The sequence below is a fragment of the Wolffia australiana genome, chromosome 15 (assembly GCF_029677425.1).
Source record: "Wolffia australiana isolate 7733 chromosome 15, ASM2967742v1".
Lineage (NCBI taxonomy): Eukaryota > Viridiplantae > Streptophyta > Magnoliopsida > Alismatales > Araceae > Wolffia > Wolffia australiana.
This window is the reverse complement of record NC_135849.1, coordinates 6,162,542-6,181,713: the sequence shown is the minus strand read 5'-3', so window position 1 is coordinate 6,181,713 and position 19,172 is coordinate 6,162,542. Positions and strand designations below refer to the sequence as shown.

General features: G+C 38.6%; 2 protein-coding genes across 3 annotated transcripts; both read right to left on the bottom strand.

Annotated features, from left to right (window-relative positions):
- Positions 1-10,196: 10,196 nt before the first annotated feature.
- Positions 10,197-11,009, bottom strand: LOC144712639 (ADP,ATP carrier protein 1, mitochondrial-like). The gene is made up of 2 exons (XM_078586910.1): positions 10,998-11,009; positions 10,197-10,952 (listed from the first exon to the last, which is right to left on the bottom strand). The coding sequence occupies exons 1-2, from the start codon at positions 11,007-11,009 to the stop codon at positions 10,386-10,388; spliced, it is 579 nt and encodes a 192-aa protein (XP_078443036.1). The 3' UTR covers positions 10,197-10,385.
- A 2,207-nt stretch (positions 11,010-13,216) lies between these two features.
- Positions 13,217-17,516, bottom strand: LOC144713011 (uncharacterized). Of its 2 annotated transcripts, none has more exons than XM_078587463.1 (4): positions 17,340-17,516; positions 15,785-16,112; positions 14,733-15,074; positions 13,217-13,865 (listed from the first exon to the last, which is right to left on the bottom strand). In XM_078587463.1, the coding sequence occupies exons 2-4, from the start codon at positions 16,076-16,078 to the stop codon at positions 13,359-13,361; spliced, it is 1,143 nt and encodes a 380-aa protein (XP_078443589.1). In that variant the 5' UTR covers positions 16,079-16,112; positions 17,340-17,516; the 3' UTR covers positions 13,217-13,358. The 2 variants fall into 2 exon arrangements, with proteins under 2 accessions (XP_078443589.1, XP_078443590.1); XM_078587464.1 differs by having other exon boundaries at positions 15,785-16,107.
- Positions 17,517-19,172: the final 1,656 nt, after the last annotated feature.

The following is a 19,172-nucleotide window of genomic DNA, read 5'->3' as shown; positions in this document are numbered from 1 at the left end:
TTTTTTTCTCTGAAACTGATAGGGGTAGGTCGAAATTCTCCATCCAGAGTCAACTTTCACCCAATTGTGGGAAACGAATCCTGACCGTCCATCAAATGGGCTCATCCCCACGTGTACGACGATGGAAGCTTCCTACTCTTCTAGATCTTCGGACCCGACGCAGTTGGTAATCGGATTTAGAGAGAAAAATACAAAAAATACTGAAAATGCGAATTGTAAATATTATAAATATTCAACAGCGAATCTCTAATAAGTCGTCTAGTCAGAGGAGATTAGGATTGTGTGACGGATGATGGATTGTCATTCGTCAGTGCAAAAATCGTTATCCCTCTTCGTCAGGAGCGATGTACAGATGACTAAACTAAGTACTTTCAGTCATATAGCATTACTCATCTATCATTTGTGACGGATGACTGATGACGGAAATAATGAAATAGATGTCTAAGTTTACTGATGATGTTTTGGTGACGGAATAGTGAAGAAATATTTCTCTCTCCTTTGATTGCTTCCTCTCCCTCTCCCTCTCTCTCTATCACTCCGTCTCCCTCACTCTCTTTCTCTTGATTATTCCCTCTCCCTCTCTCTCTGATGGGGGCCATCTGGCACATAAGACCAGACTCAGCTAGCTCGTGGAGCGTAGGCTGAAGGAGAGACCCAGCCTTCAAGTATTCGACCTAGTCAACAAGCCCGGGGAGGTTGACGTTATCTTCGTCATGTTTTTATCACTTCTTTCAAGTTTTTAGACCTATGAATGTGCCCCCACGTGTTCGAAAGTATGGGCCTTGTCTCAGTGTAGAGGACCCCTAGAACCTCGCTCGCGGGCATCTTTCCCCTTCCCTTAGAGGGAGTCCCATATACACCCCAATGTGGGGGGGTACCTCTCTAGAGTTAGAGAAGAAAAGGAAAAAAACTGATCTGGCTTTCAAAACATCCACATATTGGTTAGTACGGTACTAATATACAACACTGTTCTTCGTCTTCCAATATCAACATCCATCTTCATCTCCCTGGTTAGATGAACTTCTAGGATGCAGGTGTTGGAAAGTGGTCTTTCAATATCTGAGATAGAAAGTAAAATATCATTTAAATATTTTTTTATTACTATGAAACATATTAATACATAATTAAGCTACTGGACTAGCATCCTCTTCTATGTGTTCATAATATTAACAACCTCCTCTAAGTAAAGGTTAACAAATTAATACTCTCCATCCAGATATCTGATACTCAACAAATATTTAACATCCATCCAATATCCGATATCCAATATACGAAATCATCAAGAGTTCATTTCGATATCGGATGTCGGACGGATTTGGGATGGCCAAACACTATCAACAACTGGGGTTGTTTAATGGATGAGAAGGTTTACCTTGGATAAGTCTTGATCCATGAGGGGACAAAGGCATTGCCTTTGACCTCCGAGTCAACCGTAGGGGTAGTGGGCTGAAACTTGGCGTTGCTTTACTGAAATAAGGTCAAGGACCAGAAGTGGTCATTGGGATCCCACTTCGAATGAGGATGAGGCTCCACCCTAGTCTCTACAACTACAACGTCAAACGAAAGAAAAGCTTTGGCCACCGAAACAGCCTAATCCACGCAGCATCTCACTACCTGTGCGGAAAATAGTTGTTAGATCCAACCACTTAACAAATTTGCTAAAAGGTAAATCTGATGGCATGGGTGGCGATTTTACTTGTTAAACAGAATGTTGCGCTTCAACATATCCATTTATTTGAGGGAAAAAATGATATAGAATTTAGGCGGTGGAAGGATACATGCCTTTGATGGATCTAAGATTCCTGCAGTCATAAAATCTTCATAACAGTCTTTGGTGGCGTTGTACCCATATCTGACGTCATCCGAGAATAGAATCTGGAAGCCCAAAAAGGAAAAAAATAGGAGCAAAAATCCAGATATTGCTTCGACAATTTGTTTCTAAAAAATAGTTCAAGAGTCTTTAGAGTGAACCTTCTCAATGACAATGATGTCATTATTCTTGACATTTTTTGCTATGAGCTTTGTTGGGTATCAGCACCAACCTGCATAGAAATTTGTCAAAAATTAAATGACTATATCTGGGATAGTGGTAGTCACTCAATTGAACTATATATTTCTGCTTGCTCCATCGATTCAATAACCCAATAGAGAATCATAATAATCATCAGAAGTTATTTTGCTCATGAATAGGGGAGAGTGAACACAAAATACATCACTAAAAATAAGGGATCCTCATAGATTGGATAGATAAAAATAAAAATGAAATAGTAATGGCCAAAAGTTCAGCAAAAAAGATTAAAAAAATATCAACAAGTGGCACACAATTACATCAGATGAAAACACTAAAAATAAAAAGACCCCGCCTTCATAAGATCTACAAATTTCCCATTTTGATAAATCTCTGATCAATCACAATTTGACCAATTCAATTAAGTTAATCAATTAGATTGATTTTTTATTGAGTCAATCCAACTTCGATCACATCATTTAGATTGGATAGGCCAATCCTAATTAAGAAACTTAACCTAAATTTTGTTTTAAAAAAACTCCCTTTTTGATTCAAGGATTACCTTCTACTTTTCATTCTCTAGTGAGTCTTTGATGCTGTCCACCTTCTTGGACAGCCTCAATAAGCCACAACCACCTCCAACAGCATCTGCTTCATCAATCGCAACCTGAGACACATATATTGACTTTTTTGATATTTAGCGACTCCATTTCCAGGAAATAAGAATATGTTTGTGAGTTAATTACTTTGGTCACATTTAAAGCATCCTCACCTCTCAGCATTTTTTCTTTAATTCTACCTCAGTGGGAGCGCCTACCTATCAAAGATTTTTACCTAAGATAATGAAAGAGCTCAGGAAAACGGATGTGTGGGCTGTCATCTTTGACTTGCTTAGCCATTACCTTAAGAATTGCTATCCCACTATGCAGTTTTGCTATCCTCTTGCTGAGTATGTTTGTCTTGAATTTCTCGTTTGTGTTCTAGGACCAAAGAATAAATCAATATTAACACAAGCATAATGGAAAATTTTTTGCGGAAGGCTGCATCATGATCCCAAATAAAAGTATTTTGGCTAGTCAATGATAAACCTTGAAATCCAAAACACCCAAACCCTGAGTCCCAGGCTCTCAACCATAAATCGTAAACCCTCGAGCTAAAACCTTGAAGGCTATGTAGTTAGATAGAGTTTCTGGTTCTTGAACTCAAAGCAGCAGATTGATGATATAAAATGAAAAAACACCCTGATACGATGTCTATCAGTTAGCTTTTGCGTAATGGATTGACAGAATCCTACAAACATAACAATATTTAAGCTTCAATATTTATCTATGTCCACAAGTCCTCTATAAAGTTCTTGTAATCAAGACCGCATATAAATCTACAATTGGATGTCAAGAAAGTAAACATAAACAACTCAAGTAAAAATGTTAGATACCTTAAGAAGATTAGAGATTTGTCGGATCCCCCTCTATATTGGGTTCTATAGGCCTTGACCCAGATGAGCATGAGGATTTCATGCAGCAGAAGACTCATAACAGAGTTATAACGACATCATCAAAAACATAAAGTGAAGAACTTGCGCATGGATCACATCTATGATTTCTTGGATCCCCCAGCAAGACGAGTTGAGTTACTCCAGTGTGTAACCTCTAGATGTACCCACTCAATTCTCGTCACATCAAATCTCCTCCTCCTCGTTGAAGAGCCCCATTGAATCTATGTCACCATCGTTATGATATCCCAATCGTATCGAGAAGGGAGAGGATCATGGGGAGAAGGGAAAAGAAAGGGAACGTCCTTGAAAAATTCTGACATTGGTGAATTTTATTCAAGGCCTTCCTCTATTTATACGAAGTGGGTATTCTTTACAAAAACCCCCAAAACTTAAGTATTTCTTCTGACATCCGAAAGACCTTTTGTGTGTGACCTCTAGGCCCATATATCAGTCTAGTTAACGACTTCAGCGGCCCAATAATATTTATTGGCTTTCCAAATTAATTAACTTTATCATCATACAAATTAATTAACGTTGGATCGATTTAACCCAATCGATAGGTTCAGTCTCCAACACACGGGTTGCCAAGCTACGCCTTGTGCTATAGAAGATACAAAGGAGTGTGTATCGACTCACCCATAGAATATGTTCATCATCGGTTATCGTGCATGTATTGTCCCTCATCCACTTGGCGCTCCTAGGATGACTAAGGGTATGGTCAACTATCAAACCCTAATCGATCATCTGAGTTATAACTGATGCGTTCAAAAATTATTGGAGAAAAATTCTTCGATATTTCACTACTTTGGCTAAGGACTTCATTGCATCGTATTCCTTAAGTTGTAACCTCTTATACCGAGGTTTGAAGATCACATCTCAACCACTCATTTATCTTTGTGAACTTCTAAATGCACCCGAACCAAGACTGTTTAGAATTCCATGATTAGGGACACGTAAGTCATAGTGAAAGTACAATTGTCCATCCACAAGATGTCTTTGGTGTCTCAGGTCTAAGGACCACTTACATAACTGTCATGTGAATCGACCTGATTGAAAATTTGGTATAATATCATTTAGGGATTCATAAAAATCAATTCAGTGTACTCTTTCCACTAAAGAGCACATATTATCTATCATTGGTGTCTCCACACTAATGGCTACGGGACCATCCATACTCATCATATGAGCAAGGCTAGATCATGCTATTATATCCGAATACTTCAATGTCCTTCTCTAGTATCCGTAAAAAAAATAGTAATATTTTGAACAGATGCTTAAAGACTAGTGATCTCCGTATTACAATATCATCATAATTCACTAAGTCCAAACATGTATTCATGGACTTCATTATAAACATCACATGTGCACTGTAATGAATATGTTCTATTAATGAACATGGAATGATATATGGAATGTTCTATTAATCAAAATACTCCAAACTTGCCGCCATCCCAGGCACCCCCACGCCAGTGTTCACTGCCAAGCACACCACCCTCCTTCACGCCGCCTCCCTCCCCCATATCCATGGCGAACTCCGAGTCCAACATCAAACTCCCCAGCTCCGCATCCCTCTCATACGCCCTCCCTATCCTATCCAGAAACTTGGCGCTTATAATGCAACCCTCCTTCCAAATCCTTGCCATCTCCCCCATCGTCAACCCTCACCCCTTATCCCTGCTCTTCGCCCTCAGTATGTTCATCCCTTGAGTGTAGCTACATACCTTAGACGCGTACATTGCCTACCAGACATCCTCCATGATCCTCACCTTGTTTTGGCATGCCAGAGCCGCGATAGAGGTGACTAGGGGGACAACGACAATGTCCATAACACACTCCTCCTTGATCCCTCTCAGAAAGCAGGCGTCTACGGCGGCAGCGATGGTCTGTGTCGCAACGTATAGCTTAGCAATCTGCATAAAAGGGGGGCTTACAATGAAGGAGTAATTGCAAATGGATATTTCATCTCATGGGTAGGAGGGGATGGGATAGGGGACGAACGGAGAACTGACGACATTGAGGAGGAGCTGGAGCTCGACTTTGCAACCAGTGAGAGGGGAGTTGGAGTGGCCAGCGGTGGGATGGGTTCCGAGCCAGGACGTGATGGCCTTTTGAGAATGGTTGTGCTTGCATACCCGAATGAAGATAATATCTCTTTAGGAATGGGACCTCGAGAATAGTCTCTAGAGCATTATTGCGATTGAAGTTGGGATAGAGCTTCCTCATCCGGCTCACATTGTAGATGGAGCTTTCTCCTAATCGTCAGCACTCTTTGGTCTGAAATTTTTGGTGGCAAGGATGACCACAAAAGACCATGAATTCTGGCGTGCATCTTTTGTGTAAGGATAGTATCTATTTATTGATAATCTCAAATTTATGGATTTAATTTGTTGTTGGTAATTGAGATTGTTCAATAAAAATATATTTAACTATACTTAGAAATATTTAGCTGTTGATGAGTATGGATTGTCTAGAGGGGGAACGATGATTAAGGAATTAATTTCTTACTATAGTGGTGATCAATGCAAGAAGAGATGAAGATGAGAATAGAATATGTGAGCTAGTGATATCGAGCAAAAGGATGTAATAGTTATATTAGAATTTTGCAAAACGATATGGTGGTGAGATAAAGAACATGAAAGACACAATGATGATCAAGTGCATGAACAATGATATGGTAGAGGCCATATATGGGGATATAAGAAAGTGAAACAATAGCGAAAAGACAATTATAAACCATAATTAAGCTAAATATGATGTCAAGAAAATAAACAATGTAAGGAAAAGATGCTTACCTTAGATCCTTACGTTCCACCAGGATCACACTAATTTGCAAGTGCTGGTAAGCTCAGCCTCTTCTCAATGCTTCTCCTCTCACACCTAGTACACCAAGAACAGACTTGATGGATCTCAAAAGTCACTATCTTTCAATCAGCCCACACAATTAGGGAGCAAGTTCAATGTGATTTTAACAGCGATCCAGGCCTCTATGTACATATCAGAGGGTATGGATAGAAAGAGGAGAGGAAGATGAAGCAATGCTGAAATTTTTGGCTCAATAGGAGTTGTAGATCATCAGATATCCCAGTTTGAAGTTGGAGCAATCTTTGCCCTTATTTTTCTCTCTCCTCATCATCGTCTCTAACACTTCCTCTTTTTCAATTTCAATTAAACTATCAAATTTTTCACATTCCATGTCTTCTCTTCTTCCACATGCGGGCTTTTTGAAGTCTCCATGTGTACCTGTAGGAGGAAAAAGACAAAAAAAATCATTCCATTTATATTACTTAAATAAAAGGTTTACTTTATTCTTCTCGTGGCTGATGTGGCATCACGTCAGAGCAAGCCACATCAACGAAGATCCAAAAAAATCCAACATGTCGGTGCCATGTGTACATGCGCGTACCACGTGTACACGTGGGGCCATGTCATTGCGCCACGTCACCTGGCTGCCATTTTTTACTTTCAAAGGAAGAGAGAAGAAAAGGTTTCATTTTGTCTTTTTCCACCTCGGTCCACGTGAGCATTCATTGTAAAAAAATTGATCCCATTTTTTTATTCGTCCACGTCACCCTTTACCTGAAAAATTCAAAAATCGATTTATTAATCATAAATGCGACCATGGCTTCTCTAATCGTGATGCCATGACTACTGGGCTAAGTGATTGGCGGATGCCAATCATTACTAAATTTATGATTGGCTGTCCTGAATCAGCAGGACTAGCTGTGATTCGTTATCGTTAAACAAATTGAACAACGACACGTGGCGGCACGAGCTAAAAGGGTTATAAAAATCTTCTAAAATTCATATTAAATAAAATAAAAGCCCAAAAAATACAAATAAATATATATATATTGACTTAGAAAAATCATATCTTTCCATATTTAATGTCTAAAAATTTTAAAAATCATATTCCATCTCAAAAATCATATTCTTTTGGATTCTATTGTCAGAAAATTCCCCAAATATGTGTAAAAATGCAGAAAATCCAGAACTTCATTCTAAAAATAGATTTAATTATTTTAAGCTTGATAACATGGAAATATAAGTAATTTCATGCAAATAAACATGTAAATATGATCATTTAAGGTAGTAAAAAGTGAATGTTATCATTGACCCAGAAGACTAGCTCTCTACATCAAGATCTCCATTTGGAGTTTTTACTCATTGTTGGTGCTTGAGATTATTCAATAAATATATACCATTACTTACCTATGAATATTTAGCTAGTGATGAGTAGCTCTCTAGTGCATGTTATCATTGACTCAAAAGAGGAGCTCTCTACATCAAGATCTCCATGGAATCATGATAATCTCACTTTGGAGTTTTGACTCATTGTTGGGGATTGAGATTATTCAATAAATATATACCATCACTTACCTATGAATATTTATCTAGTGATGAGTACAGATTGTCTCCACAGGGAATGATGATTAAGGATTCGATTTTTTCCTTTGGTGCTTATCATATGAGAATAGATAAATATGAGACTTTATTAGGCGAGATAGTGATATCAAGTAAAAGGTCATAAATAGTTGTAATTCAAACTTACAATTTCCAAAGAAAAGAGGAAATGAAAGTAGAATTATGCAGATCATTATGTGAATGAAGTAGAAAATATGTCAGATATGAGAATGATCGAGTGAATGAATGATATGATGATAGAGAGACAAGATTATGGGGACATAAGGAGGCGGTGTGCTAGTGAAAAAAGGCGATATTAAAATATAATTAAGCTAACGACGATGTCAGGAAAGAGTAACATAAGACGAAGACACTTAACTTAGATTTTATGTTTTGCTAGGGTAATGGCGATTTAAAAGTGTCAGTGAGGTCTCCCTCTTCTCTAATGCTCCTTCTCACACACCCAAGACAACAAGAACATACTTGATGGATCTCAAAACACACAATCTCTCAATCAGCCCCCATGAGTAGGAAGCAAGTTCAAGATGAATTTCACAGTGATCCTGCCTCCATTTATAGATCAAAGGGTATGGGTGGAAAGAGGAAGGGGAGATGAAGCTTAAAATGTCAGCTCAATCGGACCAATGGATCGTCAGATATCATAATTTGAGTTTGGAGCAATACTAACCCATGATTTTTTTCTCTCTCCTCGTCATTGGCGATAACACTTGCCTTTTCCATTTCAATTTAATTGTCAAATCATTGAGATTCCTCATCCTCTAGTATTCTACACTCGCACTTTTCAAAGTCGCCTTGTGTGCCTTAAGGGGGGAAAGACAAAATTGGTTATAGTTTATCACATTATTTAAATAAGTCTTAATTGAATATTTTTGTAGTTGACATGGCGGCTCATCAGCGTGCACCACGTCACTGACTTCCCCTTTTTTCATCCAGTAAAATTTTTTTATATGCTGCCATGTCGTGTTGCCACATTGCTTTGTTGTCATTCTTTATCATTCTAGAGAGAGAGAGAGAAGAAAATGTCTTTATTTTTTGTCTTTTCTGCCTTGGTCCAGGCATGTATTTATTGTAAAAAAGTGATATTTTTATAAATGGTCCACGTCACCTGCACCAGGAAATGTTAAAAAATAAAAACCTTTTCTTCTCTCTCTCTCAAGAATGGTCAAGAATGAAATTATGCCATTATGTTGTTAGTACTAAATATCGTTAGTACCAAATGGCATTCTAATAGCGATACCATAATGGCTTTGTTGAATGATTGGCTGATGCCAGTCATTAACTGAGCTTAATGATTGGTTGTCGCCAATCATTATACTCAATCATGATTCGTTGATGTTCGATGAATCAAATGACAACTAGTGGCGTCCCACAATAAAGGACCTAAATTATATTCAAAAGTGTTATTTAATAAAATTAAATCAAAAAATAAAAATAAATATATATGTGGACTTAGAAAAATAGTATCTTTACAAATTTAATGTCAAAAAATTCCAAAAAGGTCTTCTTTACATCTGTAAACGGGGAGTCAATTCGCCAATTTTTAAGTCATACTTAATCATGATATTACATCAGATTTTTTTATAAAGCCTAAATAAATAAAATTTCTATAAATTTAAAATGTTAAATTATGAGAAGTAGATCTCTCAACACAGTTTTATCCCTGGTAGTTCTGTTCATACAACTCCTACAAGCTTGAGTAGAAAGTATGTATTACAAAAATAGTAATAACACAAAAAATTTCTCTCAAAACATTAAAATAAAATAAATAAGACATCACATAAAGCAAAACCGAATGTTGGCTTTCTTCTTAGTTATTATAAGAGGCGTACGAACCAGTTCTACAAATCAAAAAATAGAATAGGAGCAACTTGATTGAAAAAAAGCCTATCATGAAAAATCCTATTATATAGATATATTATGTTGTCTTTTCACAAATACACCTACAGAATTTAGATTTTTCATTTTCTGCTCAAATGGTTAGTGTTTATTAGTGTATTCTATTTTATTATTGCGATTTCACAGTAGCAGAATGTGAAAGCAGAGATATCTTGATTTCAAACAAACAGGTCGTAAAACATTAAACAGCTGATAAAATTTTATGACTCAATAAAAAGTACCTCTAAAGTCCTCTCCTACCCCAGAGTACTAGTGGAAGAGAAAATGTAAAGACTTCCATTAAAGCAGCCCAAGAGAGACTTCCAATATCCATGTGATATATCTTCTATCCCTTTTTTTTTTTTAGTCAAAGCTCAATTTTTTGGAAAAAAAGGATAAAGTTTATGGAGATACACAGACCTCCAACCCGCAATGACTTTCTAACTAGGGAGAATCTCCCACTAATGGTCAATTATTCGACCCCAATTTAAAGCAAAGAAAAAAAAAATTCCGACCTGGAAGGAAAATAGGAAAAAGGCCCCTTGCTCGGCCCATCTTCGTCATCATCAATCTTCCTCGATCGGCTTAAGCACCGCCGGACCCGTACTTCTTACTGAAGACGATGAGCTGGAGCTTGTCGTAGCCGGCAAGCACACCAGCGCCGGCGACGGCACGGAGGATGTTGGCACCCGCGCCCTTGAACAGCGACTTGGCGCCCTCGTTCTTCAGGATCTGAGAGAACGCGTCGAACGAGCTCTTGTACTTAACCGCCTGCCCGGACGTCATCATCATCCTTCTTCGGACTGTGTCGATCGGGTACGACGCCAGACCCGCCCCGTTCGTGATCAGCCACCCCAGCGCAAAGCTAGCGAAGAAGCTATCCTGGAGATCCCCAACCAAGACGACGGGGTTGAGGGAGTCGTACATGCCGAAGTAGAGACCACGGTAGACGATGATGCCAACACAGGAAATGTTGAACCCACGGTAGAGGCCGGCAACACCATCGGACTTGAGGGTCTTGCGGTAGACATCGACAAGGCCATTGAACTGGTGCTCCCCTCCTTTCTTTGCCGCCTTCGCATCGTTGGCAAGCCGGGTTCTGGCATAATCGAGGTATCTTCTATCCTTACCATATGAAAGAATTATTCTATCCTAGTAGAATCAATGGGGCAGAGTCGAAATGGAATTATGACTTACCCTATTGATCATCCGGTAAATTGGTTTGTCACAAGTTCCTATATTTGGACCATTTCTGTTGTATTAATGCAATAAAGATTAGACACAAATAAGATATACATACTTTCTAAAATCAAGCTAAGACTTTTGTCCTAAGATAAAAATATAGGAATAGTAAAGCTTACATTTTTGTTGACTTTTATAAGCAAAAAAAAAATTACAAAGATATAACTACCTCACCATCAAGCTAAGGTATTGCCTTACCACCATCATACTATAATCAATTTTTTGGAATTATCAATACAATAAATGGAATCTTAAAAAATCAATCTGAAGAATCAAAATATAAAAATATAGAAAAATACACAAAAAAGTCCTAGTAATTCTAAAACTGTAAGTACTGGTCTGATTATAAAGAGAAAGTTTCCCGACCGTCTAGGTAGGGGGTCATAGATGTGTCATCCCCCGATTTTGATTAGATTATCCCCTATTGTATATTTATATAATATAGATAGATATAATGAATAATACAATAGTGTAGACTCATTTAATAGTTAAATCTTGGTATTTCATCATTTGAGAATTCTTTCCTTCTATAATCTGATTAAGTACGGTTCAATATTCATTATTTATCTAGTTAAACTAAATATAATAGGAAACTGTAATAGGAAAGTTCCCAACCTATTCTATTTAATCTTTGAACTAGACAATATTAAATTAAGTTTATATTTAAGATAGCTAAGAAGCTAGATAAGTAAAGTAAAAGTCATAATATTTAAAAAATGAATTATAAATTTATTTTCTTGAATCTAATATTAAAATCAATTATAATATTCAAATTTTAATTAATATAAAATTCCTTACATTAATATAAAAATTAAGAATAGATAAATATTAAGTAAGATATATTTTTGTATATTAAAAAAATATGCCTTAAAATTGCATTAATATGCTTTTATCATATATTCTCTAATATATTTGATATATTAATATATTTATCTAATATTATATAATTTAATTAATCTATATTAATAATTAAATAATAAAAAAGAGAAAAAAATTAATAGATTAAAATTTTAAAATAAAGTAGTATATCAAATTAGTTGAAGCAGTGATTGATCGAGGATCAAAAGAATATAAATTTTAGTTATTGAATTTAATTTACTCTAATAGATTTCTTTAAATAATATATGATTTGATCTCATACATCACTGTAAGATTTGTATATGTAGGAATTAGTTCAATAGTCTTCTCATGATCCTTCGACTAAAAGCAAAGACAACAGATCAAACACAATAGCTAAAGTATCATTGAAACAATTCACTTTAGTTTATTGGTAAGGTTTTTGACAAAATTTCTCCTAGGCTTTACTTTGGATGGTGTTACTCTCCTAGACTTGACTTTGGACTTGAATCCTTTAGTTTTAAATCTATATAATTTCTTGATCCTGCATACATTCCTATACATCTATATGTAGTATATGGATATATATACCCGCGGTAACTCATAATGGAAAATATATAATTTAATTAGTTTTACGCCCATTTAACTCAGTGGTAGAGTAATGCCATGGTAAGGCGTAAGTCATCAGTCCAAATCTTATAAGGGGCTTTTTTACCCAAATTTAAATCTTCATTTTTTAGGGAAGAGTATAATATATAGGTCTTGTTGATATTTGTGAAAAAGATAACCACATTAGAAACATAAAACACCTTTTATCATGAGTAGTTCTGGTTATGATTAAAAACTAGTTATTCAGCTGTTCAATATATTTTAGATAATAATAAATATTTAAGCCTTTTAAGGGGGGAGGAGTGACCCTCTATTGTTCTAATAATTGTTACCAGACTTCTTTTGCTTTTTGAGATCTATTTTTCATCTTAACCCTTGGATATTTCTATTCTAGATCTCTCATCTATAAGAATCTCACTCAGAAGTACTCATGAAATCTGTCGTCAGAAAATAATATTATTTTAGAATCTGCCGTCCGAAAAATCTCCAGAAATGCATAAAAATGCCAAAAATTCATAATATCATTCTAAACAGAAATGTAACCATTTTATGCAAATTAATGCAAATAAACATGTAAATAAGGTCATATTAATGCACTAAAAATGCAAGTTATCAAATTAGATACGTTCTCTTATCTTCGCATACATGTCATCAATAATATCTTCAGTTCTTTATGTACTATCAGCTATGATTCATCCTTAAGATATTAATACAAGAGATCCTGAAGATTATTTGAAAAGTAAACACAAAATCAATAACTGATGGAGCATATTCCTACATGTTTTGTTTTCTTTGCAAATATTTCAACCTTGTATGAGAGAGAGAGAGAGAGTTTGTGTGTATGAGGGATTGAATCTGTTGAATTGGCACTCATCCAGGGTTGTCTTCTCCAGCCTGATCTTTCTTGAGATCAGCCGGGGGGAGGAAGCAATCCATTGAGAGCCCCCTCACGTTGAAGTCTACTTCCTCTATGGACCATGCCTCCTCCATCTTCCTCTTGTGGTTGGCTGATCCCTCGCCATATCGGAACAGTGTCACCATCGTCCTGCCACCATGGGCAATATTAATCCCATCGATGTAACGATAGTCCTCTATGGAAGACTCCATGGTTGTCTCCCAGAAGATGCTCTCCCCTCTTTTGTTTGCCTTCATCCTCAACAAGTGGCTATCTTCAAGCTGGATCAAGAGCCCAGTCCTCTGGCTGAAGAATCCCCATATCGTGTGATGTATGATTTCGAAGCTGTTCGTGCTTCTTGAGCGCAGTGCTGCTGCATTGGCTTCAAGCTTGAGAATAAAGCAGTCTTCTCCGTTTATCACCTTCTCACCGATGCAGACCGCGTCGGAGAATAGTGCTGCTGTCGACCTTGGATCCAACCCCTGAAATGGAAACATGCCTCCTTGGTCAAATCTTCCTTGTCTTTTGAAGCGAGATGGAAGAAGTAAACTTAAGGCTGATCTTGCATTGAATTCTCAAGGATGAATCGATTGATTAAGAGAAGATAGATAATAATGTAGATTTAAATAATGCTTACCCCAATCCATTGAAGGTGTTTGATCTTGAGGGGATAGCCTTTAGAGTCAACAGGTTGCTAGGGACTTGCTTTAGTCTCTCAAGACTAATGGGGGCTCTTAGAGTAGATCAAAGATCAGGATACTGCTCATCATTTCAAATGGCTTAAGTGAATGACTTTACTAGGAAATAAATGACAACTAACACTCTACAAGTAGACATATTAATGGTGCTCTGAGAGTAGATCAAAGGTCAGAATAGACTTGGTATCCACTCATCATTTTAAATGTCTCAAATGAAACACTTTACTATGAACCACATGATATCTAATACTTTACAATAACGCATATTATTGTACTATATTGTCCCATCACTATATTTAGGACACACATGAGTCTCTACACATCATTTGAATGAACTATAACATTATTGTATTATCTTCTCTCATCATTTTATTTAGGACACACATGAGTCTCGACACATCATTTTGAATGAACTAAGTGAATCGCCTTATAAGCGATTAGGTGAACGATACCTAACAATCTAGAATAACGCATACTATTGCCCTCCTGTCACTTTGATTTGGATAGGTGTTAGTCTCTACACATCCATTTCAATGAACTGAGTTAATCATATTTCAAGGGATAAAGAGAACGATAGCTGATAATCTTCTATCCTACAGATTACTGCCCATGAGGAAATTCAAACACAATAACAGATCCCGATAACAGTACCTGCAAGCTACGTCGGAGAGGGCGAGGTGGGCCACGAGAAGCATGGGGCTGCTCACAAGAGGACTGCCTCCATGCAAGCTTTCCATTGCTTCCAGCGCTCATCTTAGAGCCAGAGAGGATGAGCTCAAGGCACCAGAGCTCAGGGCTCTTCTGCCATAGCACAAACCCACCGACTTCAGAGCTTCCCTGAGCTACCACCGTCTCTTCATCTCCCATGCGGAACTCAGAGGCGCGCATCGTCACCTTCCCCAGCGCGTACATGCTCTCCACCGCGTTCAGTGCTGTCTGCCCTCCCGTCGCCGCCATGTACTGCTGCACGATATACTTCGCTGTGGACGCTTGCTGCCAAAGAAGAAAACCATCCCCCCCTGTTATTGTTTCTTTGACTTATTTATCCGAAGGATATGAGTAGAGATCTGCATGCATCATCCATCACATCAGGCATCACCGTGACGGAAACATGACGAATGACGTGACGGTGACAGTCACGGTGACGGATGACGAAGTGGCCGGGACTGTGACAGGGTGTGCAGGACGTGTGATGTGACGGAAAGGCTATCACGGATGATGGGCGTGAAGGAATTTTTGAAAACTTAAAACGGACAGAAATACATATTAACATCATTAGTTTCAATCTTTAGGATGGCTGAGATTTCGCCACGTGACGTGGCCATTTCGATTTCCTGGCATTTTGCACAGAAGTCCCTATTTTTTGTGCGCACAAACTGACACCATCTATAAATAATTGGAGATAAACCCCTCCGTTCAAGTACGGTTTTATCCACGTCACCGGTGACGGTGACGCCGTCACAGTGACGGGGACATGACGTGGCGCCCTATGGAGGGTAGCTGAGGGGAACGTGACGGTTTTTTGGGACGCGTGAGGGGACGGTGACATGAAGAAAGTTTCATCACGTCACCGTCCTTCACGTTTCGTCATCCGTTCCATCACGTCTGGAGGTGGCATTCCCTAGATATGAGAGAGAAAAACCCGGAAACTGAGATGTATATTCTAAGTTGCAAAGAGTGTAACCAGAGATATGGGGGCTTACAATGGAGGAGCAGTTGCGAATGGATATGCCGTCTGATGGGTCCGAGGGGACGGGGAAGGGAACGAGCGGAGAGCCGACGACGTTGAGGAGGAGCTGGAGCTCGGCGTTGCGACCGGCGAGAGGGGAGTTGGAGTGGCCGGCTGTGGCATGGGTTCCGAGCCAGGACGCGACGGCCTTCTGAGAACGGGCTGTGCTTGCTGACCCAGATGAAGATAAGATCTCTTCAGGAATGGGTACCTCAAGAACAGTCTCTAGAGCATCGTCCCGGTCGAAGTTGGGACAGAGCTTCCTCATCCGGCTCGCGCCGTAGATGGAGCTTCCTCCTGTTCTGGCATGCAAAGATCACTTTTACTCAAAAGACTAGCTCTCTACATCAAGATCCTCATGGAAATCAGATATGTTCTCTCATCTTTGCATGCATGTCATCAATAATATCAGCTTCTGTGTAAAGGATAGTATCTATTGACTCAAAAGACTAGCTTTCATGCATGTCATCAATAATATCAGCTATTGATTCATTTTTAAGATGTTAATACAAGAGATCCTGAAGATTATTTCAAAAGCGAACACAAAATCAGTGACTGATGGAGCGTATTCCTGCATGTTTTGTTTTCTTTGCAAATATTTCTATCTTGTCTGAGAGAGAGAGAGAGAGAGAGAGTTTGTGTGTATGAGGAATTGAATGTGTTGAGGGAGAGAAAGAGAGAGAGTTTGTGTGTATGAGGAATTGAATGTGTTGAGAGAGAGAAAGAGAGAGAGTCAGACCGACCCGCGATAGCTCTGTTCCCGAATTGAATGTGCAACACGTTGCTGGATGTTTTGACGATTCTAATCGGGAAATGGCGATTGGAGGCGGAACAGATCAGAATTTAGAATTCGGTTCGGATTACTCTCTATTTGAAGAAGATGAGTGTTGAAGTGAGTTTTTCAAGGGGAAAGAAAACATGCAACAGTATTGTTAGATCTCTGGTGATTGAGTTTTGAAACTGGAGATTGGAGGAAGAACTGATCAGAATTCGGTACTCCATTCGGTTCTGATCAGAACTGATCATGCAACCGTATTCCATTCGGTTCTCTCTTTGTGAGCGAAACAATTTAAGAAAACAAAAATGAAAAAGCTCGATCGGATCCATTTTCTCACTCCAATCCAAATTGCTAGCTCGAACTCACATCTTGTTTAGAAGAAACCTCCGCACCAGAGAAATTCGCGGCAGTCGCAACCAAAGAACGGAGGAAGAAACGCCGGAAACAGGTCTTAAATTCGCCCAGATCAGAGTTTCTAGTCTCGTTCTAACCTTAACGAACCGGAAATCGAAATTCGCATCGGATCTCTCTGATTGAACAAGACGATCATGGAGAAACCACATGTTGCAAAGAAAAAACAACCGAATGCACGCGAAAAAACAACTAAAAAAGGACAGTTCCTCCAATCGAGCATTCCCAGCGCCACAACAAATGAAACCACCACGCCAAAGGAAGAATCATCATAATGCAAATCCATAATTCATCCATCTCGTAATCTATAATCTGGATGACGAACAGAATAACAACAAACCTGAGCCTGAGTAGTCAAGCAGCGCGTCCTCCTTCACGAGATCGATTCAATATTAGCGAATTGAAGATTATATAGAATCTCAAGAAGATCAAATTTCTCCTCCGATTTCGTTCCACGCGGATCTCCGACCCTTCTCGTCTCCATTTTTTCTCTGAAACCGATAGGCGTAGATCGAAATTCTCCAACCAGCGTCAACTTTCTCCCTATTTTTGGAAACAAATCCTGACCGTCCATCCAATGCGGCCCGTGCCCACGTGTACGACGATGGAAGCTTCATATTCTTCTGGATGCCCGGACCCGACGCAGTTGGAGTAGTCAGTTTTCGAGAGAAAAAGACAAAAAAAATGCTGACTGTGGGAATTATAAATATTATAAATATTCAACAGAGAATCTCTAATAAGACAGCACCTGAAATCTAATAAGACATAAACAATATCCATACGATATCCTATATCTGAAATCATCCAGAGTTCATTTGGGTATCGAATGTTGGACGGATTTGGATATCTGAAATTTAATAAGACAACAACTGGGGTTCCTGAATGGGTGAGAAGGTTTACCTGGAATAACTCTTGACCCAGGAGGGGACAAAAGCATTGCCTTTGACCTCGGAGTCAACCTTGGGGGTAGTAGGCTGAAACTTGGCGTTACTTTACTGAAATAAGGTCAAGGGCCAGAAGTGGGCATTTGAGCCCTCCTTGAATGAGGATGAGGCTCCACTCTAGTGTCTACAACTACGACGTCAGACATAAGAAAAGCTTTGGCCACTGAAGCAGTGTGCTAAATACCTGTCAGCAAAATAGTTGTTAGATCCAAACTGTGCCAAAAGCTAGATCTGATGGCAGGGGTGGCAATTTTCCTCTTTAGGCAAAATCTTGTGCTTCAACATATCCATATATTTGCGGAAAACGATGTAATAGTATTTATGCAGTGGCAGGATCTGTGTCTTTGATGGATCTAAGATTCCTGCAGCCATCAAATCTTCGTAACAGTCTTTGGCGGCATTATACCCCTATCTGACGTCATCCAAGGATAGAATCTGGAAGCCCAAAAATGAAAAATAGGAGCAAAAATCCAGATATTGATTCGACGATTTGTTTCTAAGAAATACTTTTAAGAGTCTTGAGAGTGAACCTTCTCAATGACAACGCTGTCATTCTTCCCGGTGTTCTTTGCAATGAGCTTTGTTGGGTAACTTAGAGCTTGCTTAAAGATATCAACACCAACCTGAATAGAAATATGTCAACAATGAAATGACTATATCTGGGGTAATGGGACTGATAATTTTTCTCCAAGTACTACCAAAGGAAGAAAAGAAGGCACATGTGAGAAGACCCTACGTTGACTAAACATGCAAGATCAGGTATAAATCAATAGAAACAAGAAATAAGAGGTAGAGTCACTTTTTCAAGAAGGTAGTTGTAGATGCAAACTGAGGATTGAGGGGGCAGGATCAGCCCTGCCAACCAAAAGGGTGGAGCTCGAGGAGATCTCCTTTTGAATCCGTCCCCATTCATCTAGTTTGTTCTCTCTATTCTTCTACATTCTTCTTTCCGATTCGTGACGGAAAGGTTATCAAGATTCAATCATTCGATACTTCAATATTTTGCATTATAGAGGATAGATATCAATCTTATTTCATGCAAGATTTTGGATTGATATTGGTAGAGTATACTATGTAGGCCCGATAAGGGCCTACCCATGTAGGCCATATAGGCCTACATCCTCTTACATGAAGCCTTTATTGGGCTTCTGTAATCTAGCCCAATAAGGGCCTCTATGAGAGATTATCTCTCCCTCACGTACCCTATATAAGGGTTGTATGGAAAAATC

Coding starts and splice junctions, on each gene's coding strand:
- LOC144713011 (XM_078587463.1), bottom strand. CDS start 16,078: ATGAGGAAGCTCTGTCCCAACTTCGACCGGGACGATGCTCTAGAGACT. Junction 15,075..15,784: donor TTCGCAACTGCTCCTCCATT/GTAAGCCCCCAT, acceptor CTTCTTTGGCAG/CAAGCGTCCACAGCGAAGTA. Junction 13,866..14,732: donor CTCTCCGACGTAGCTTGCAG/GTACTGTTATCG, acceptor TTTCCATTTCAG/GGGTTGGATCCAAGGTCGAC.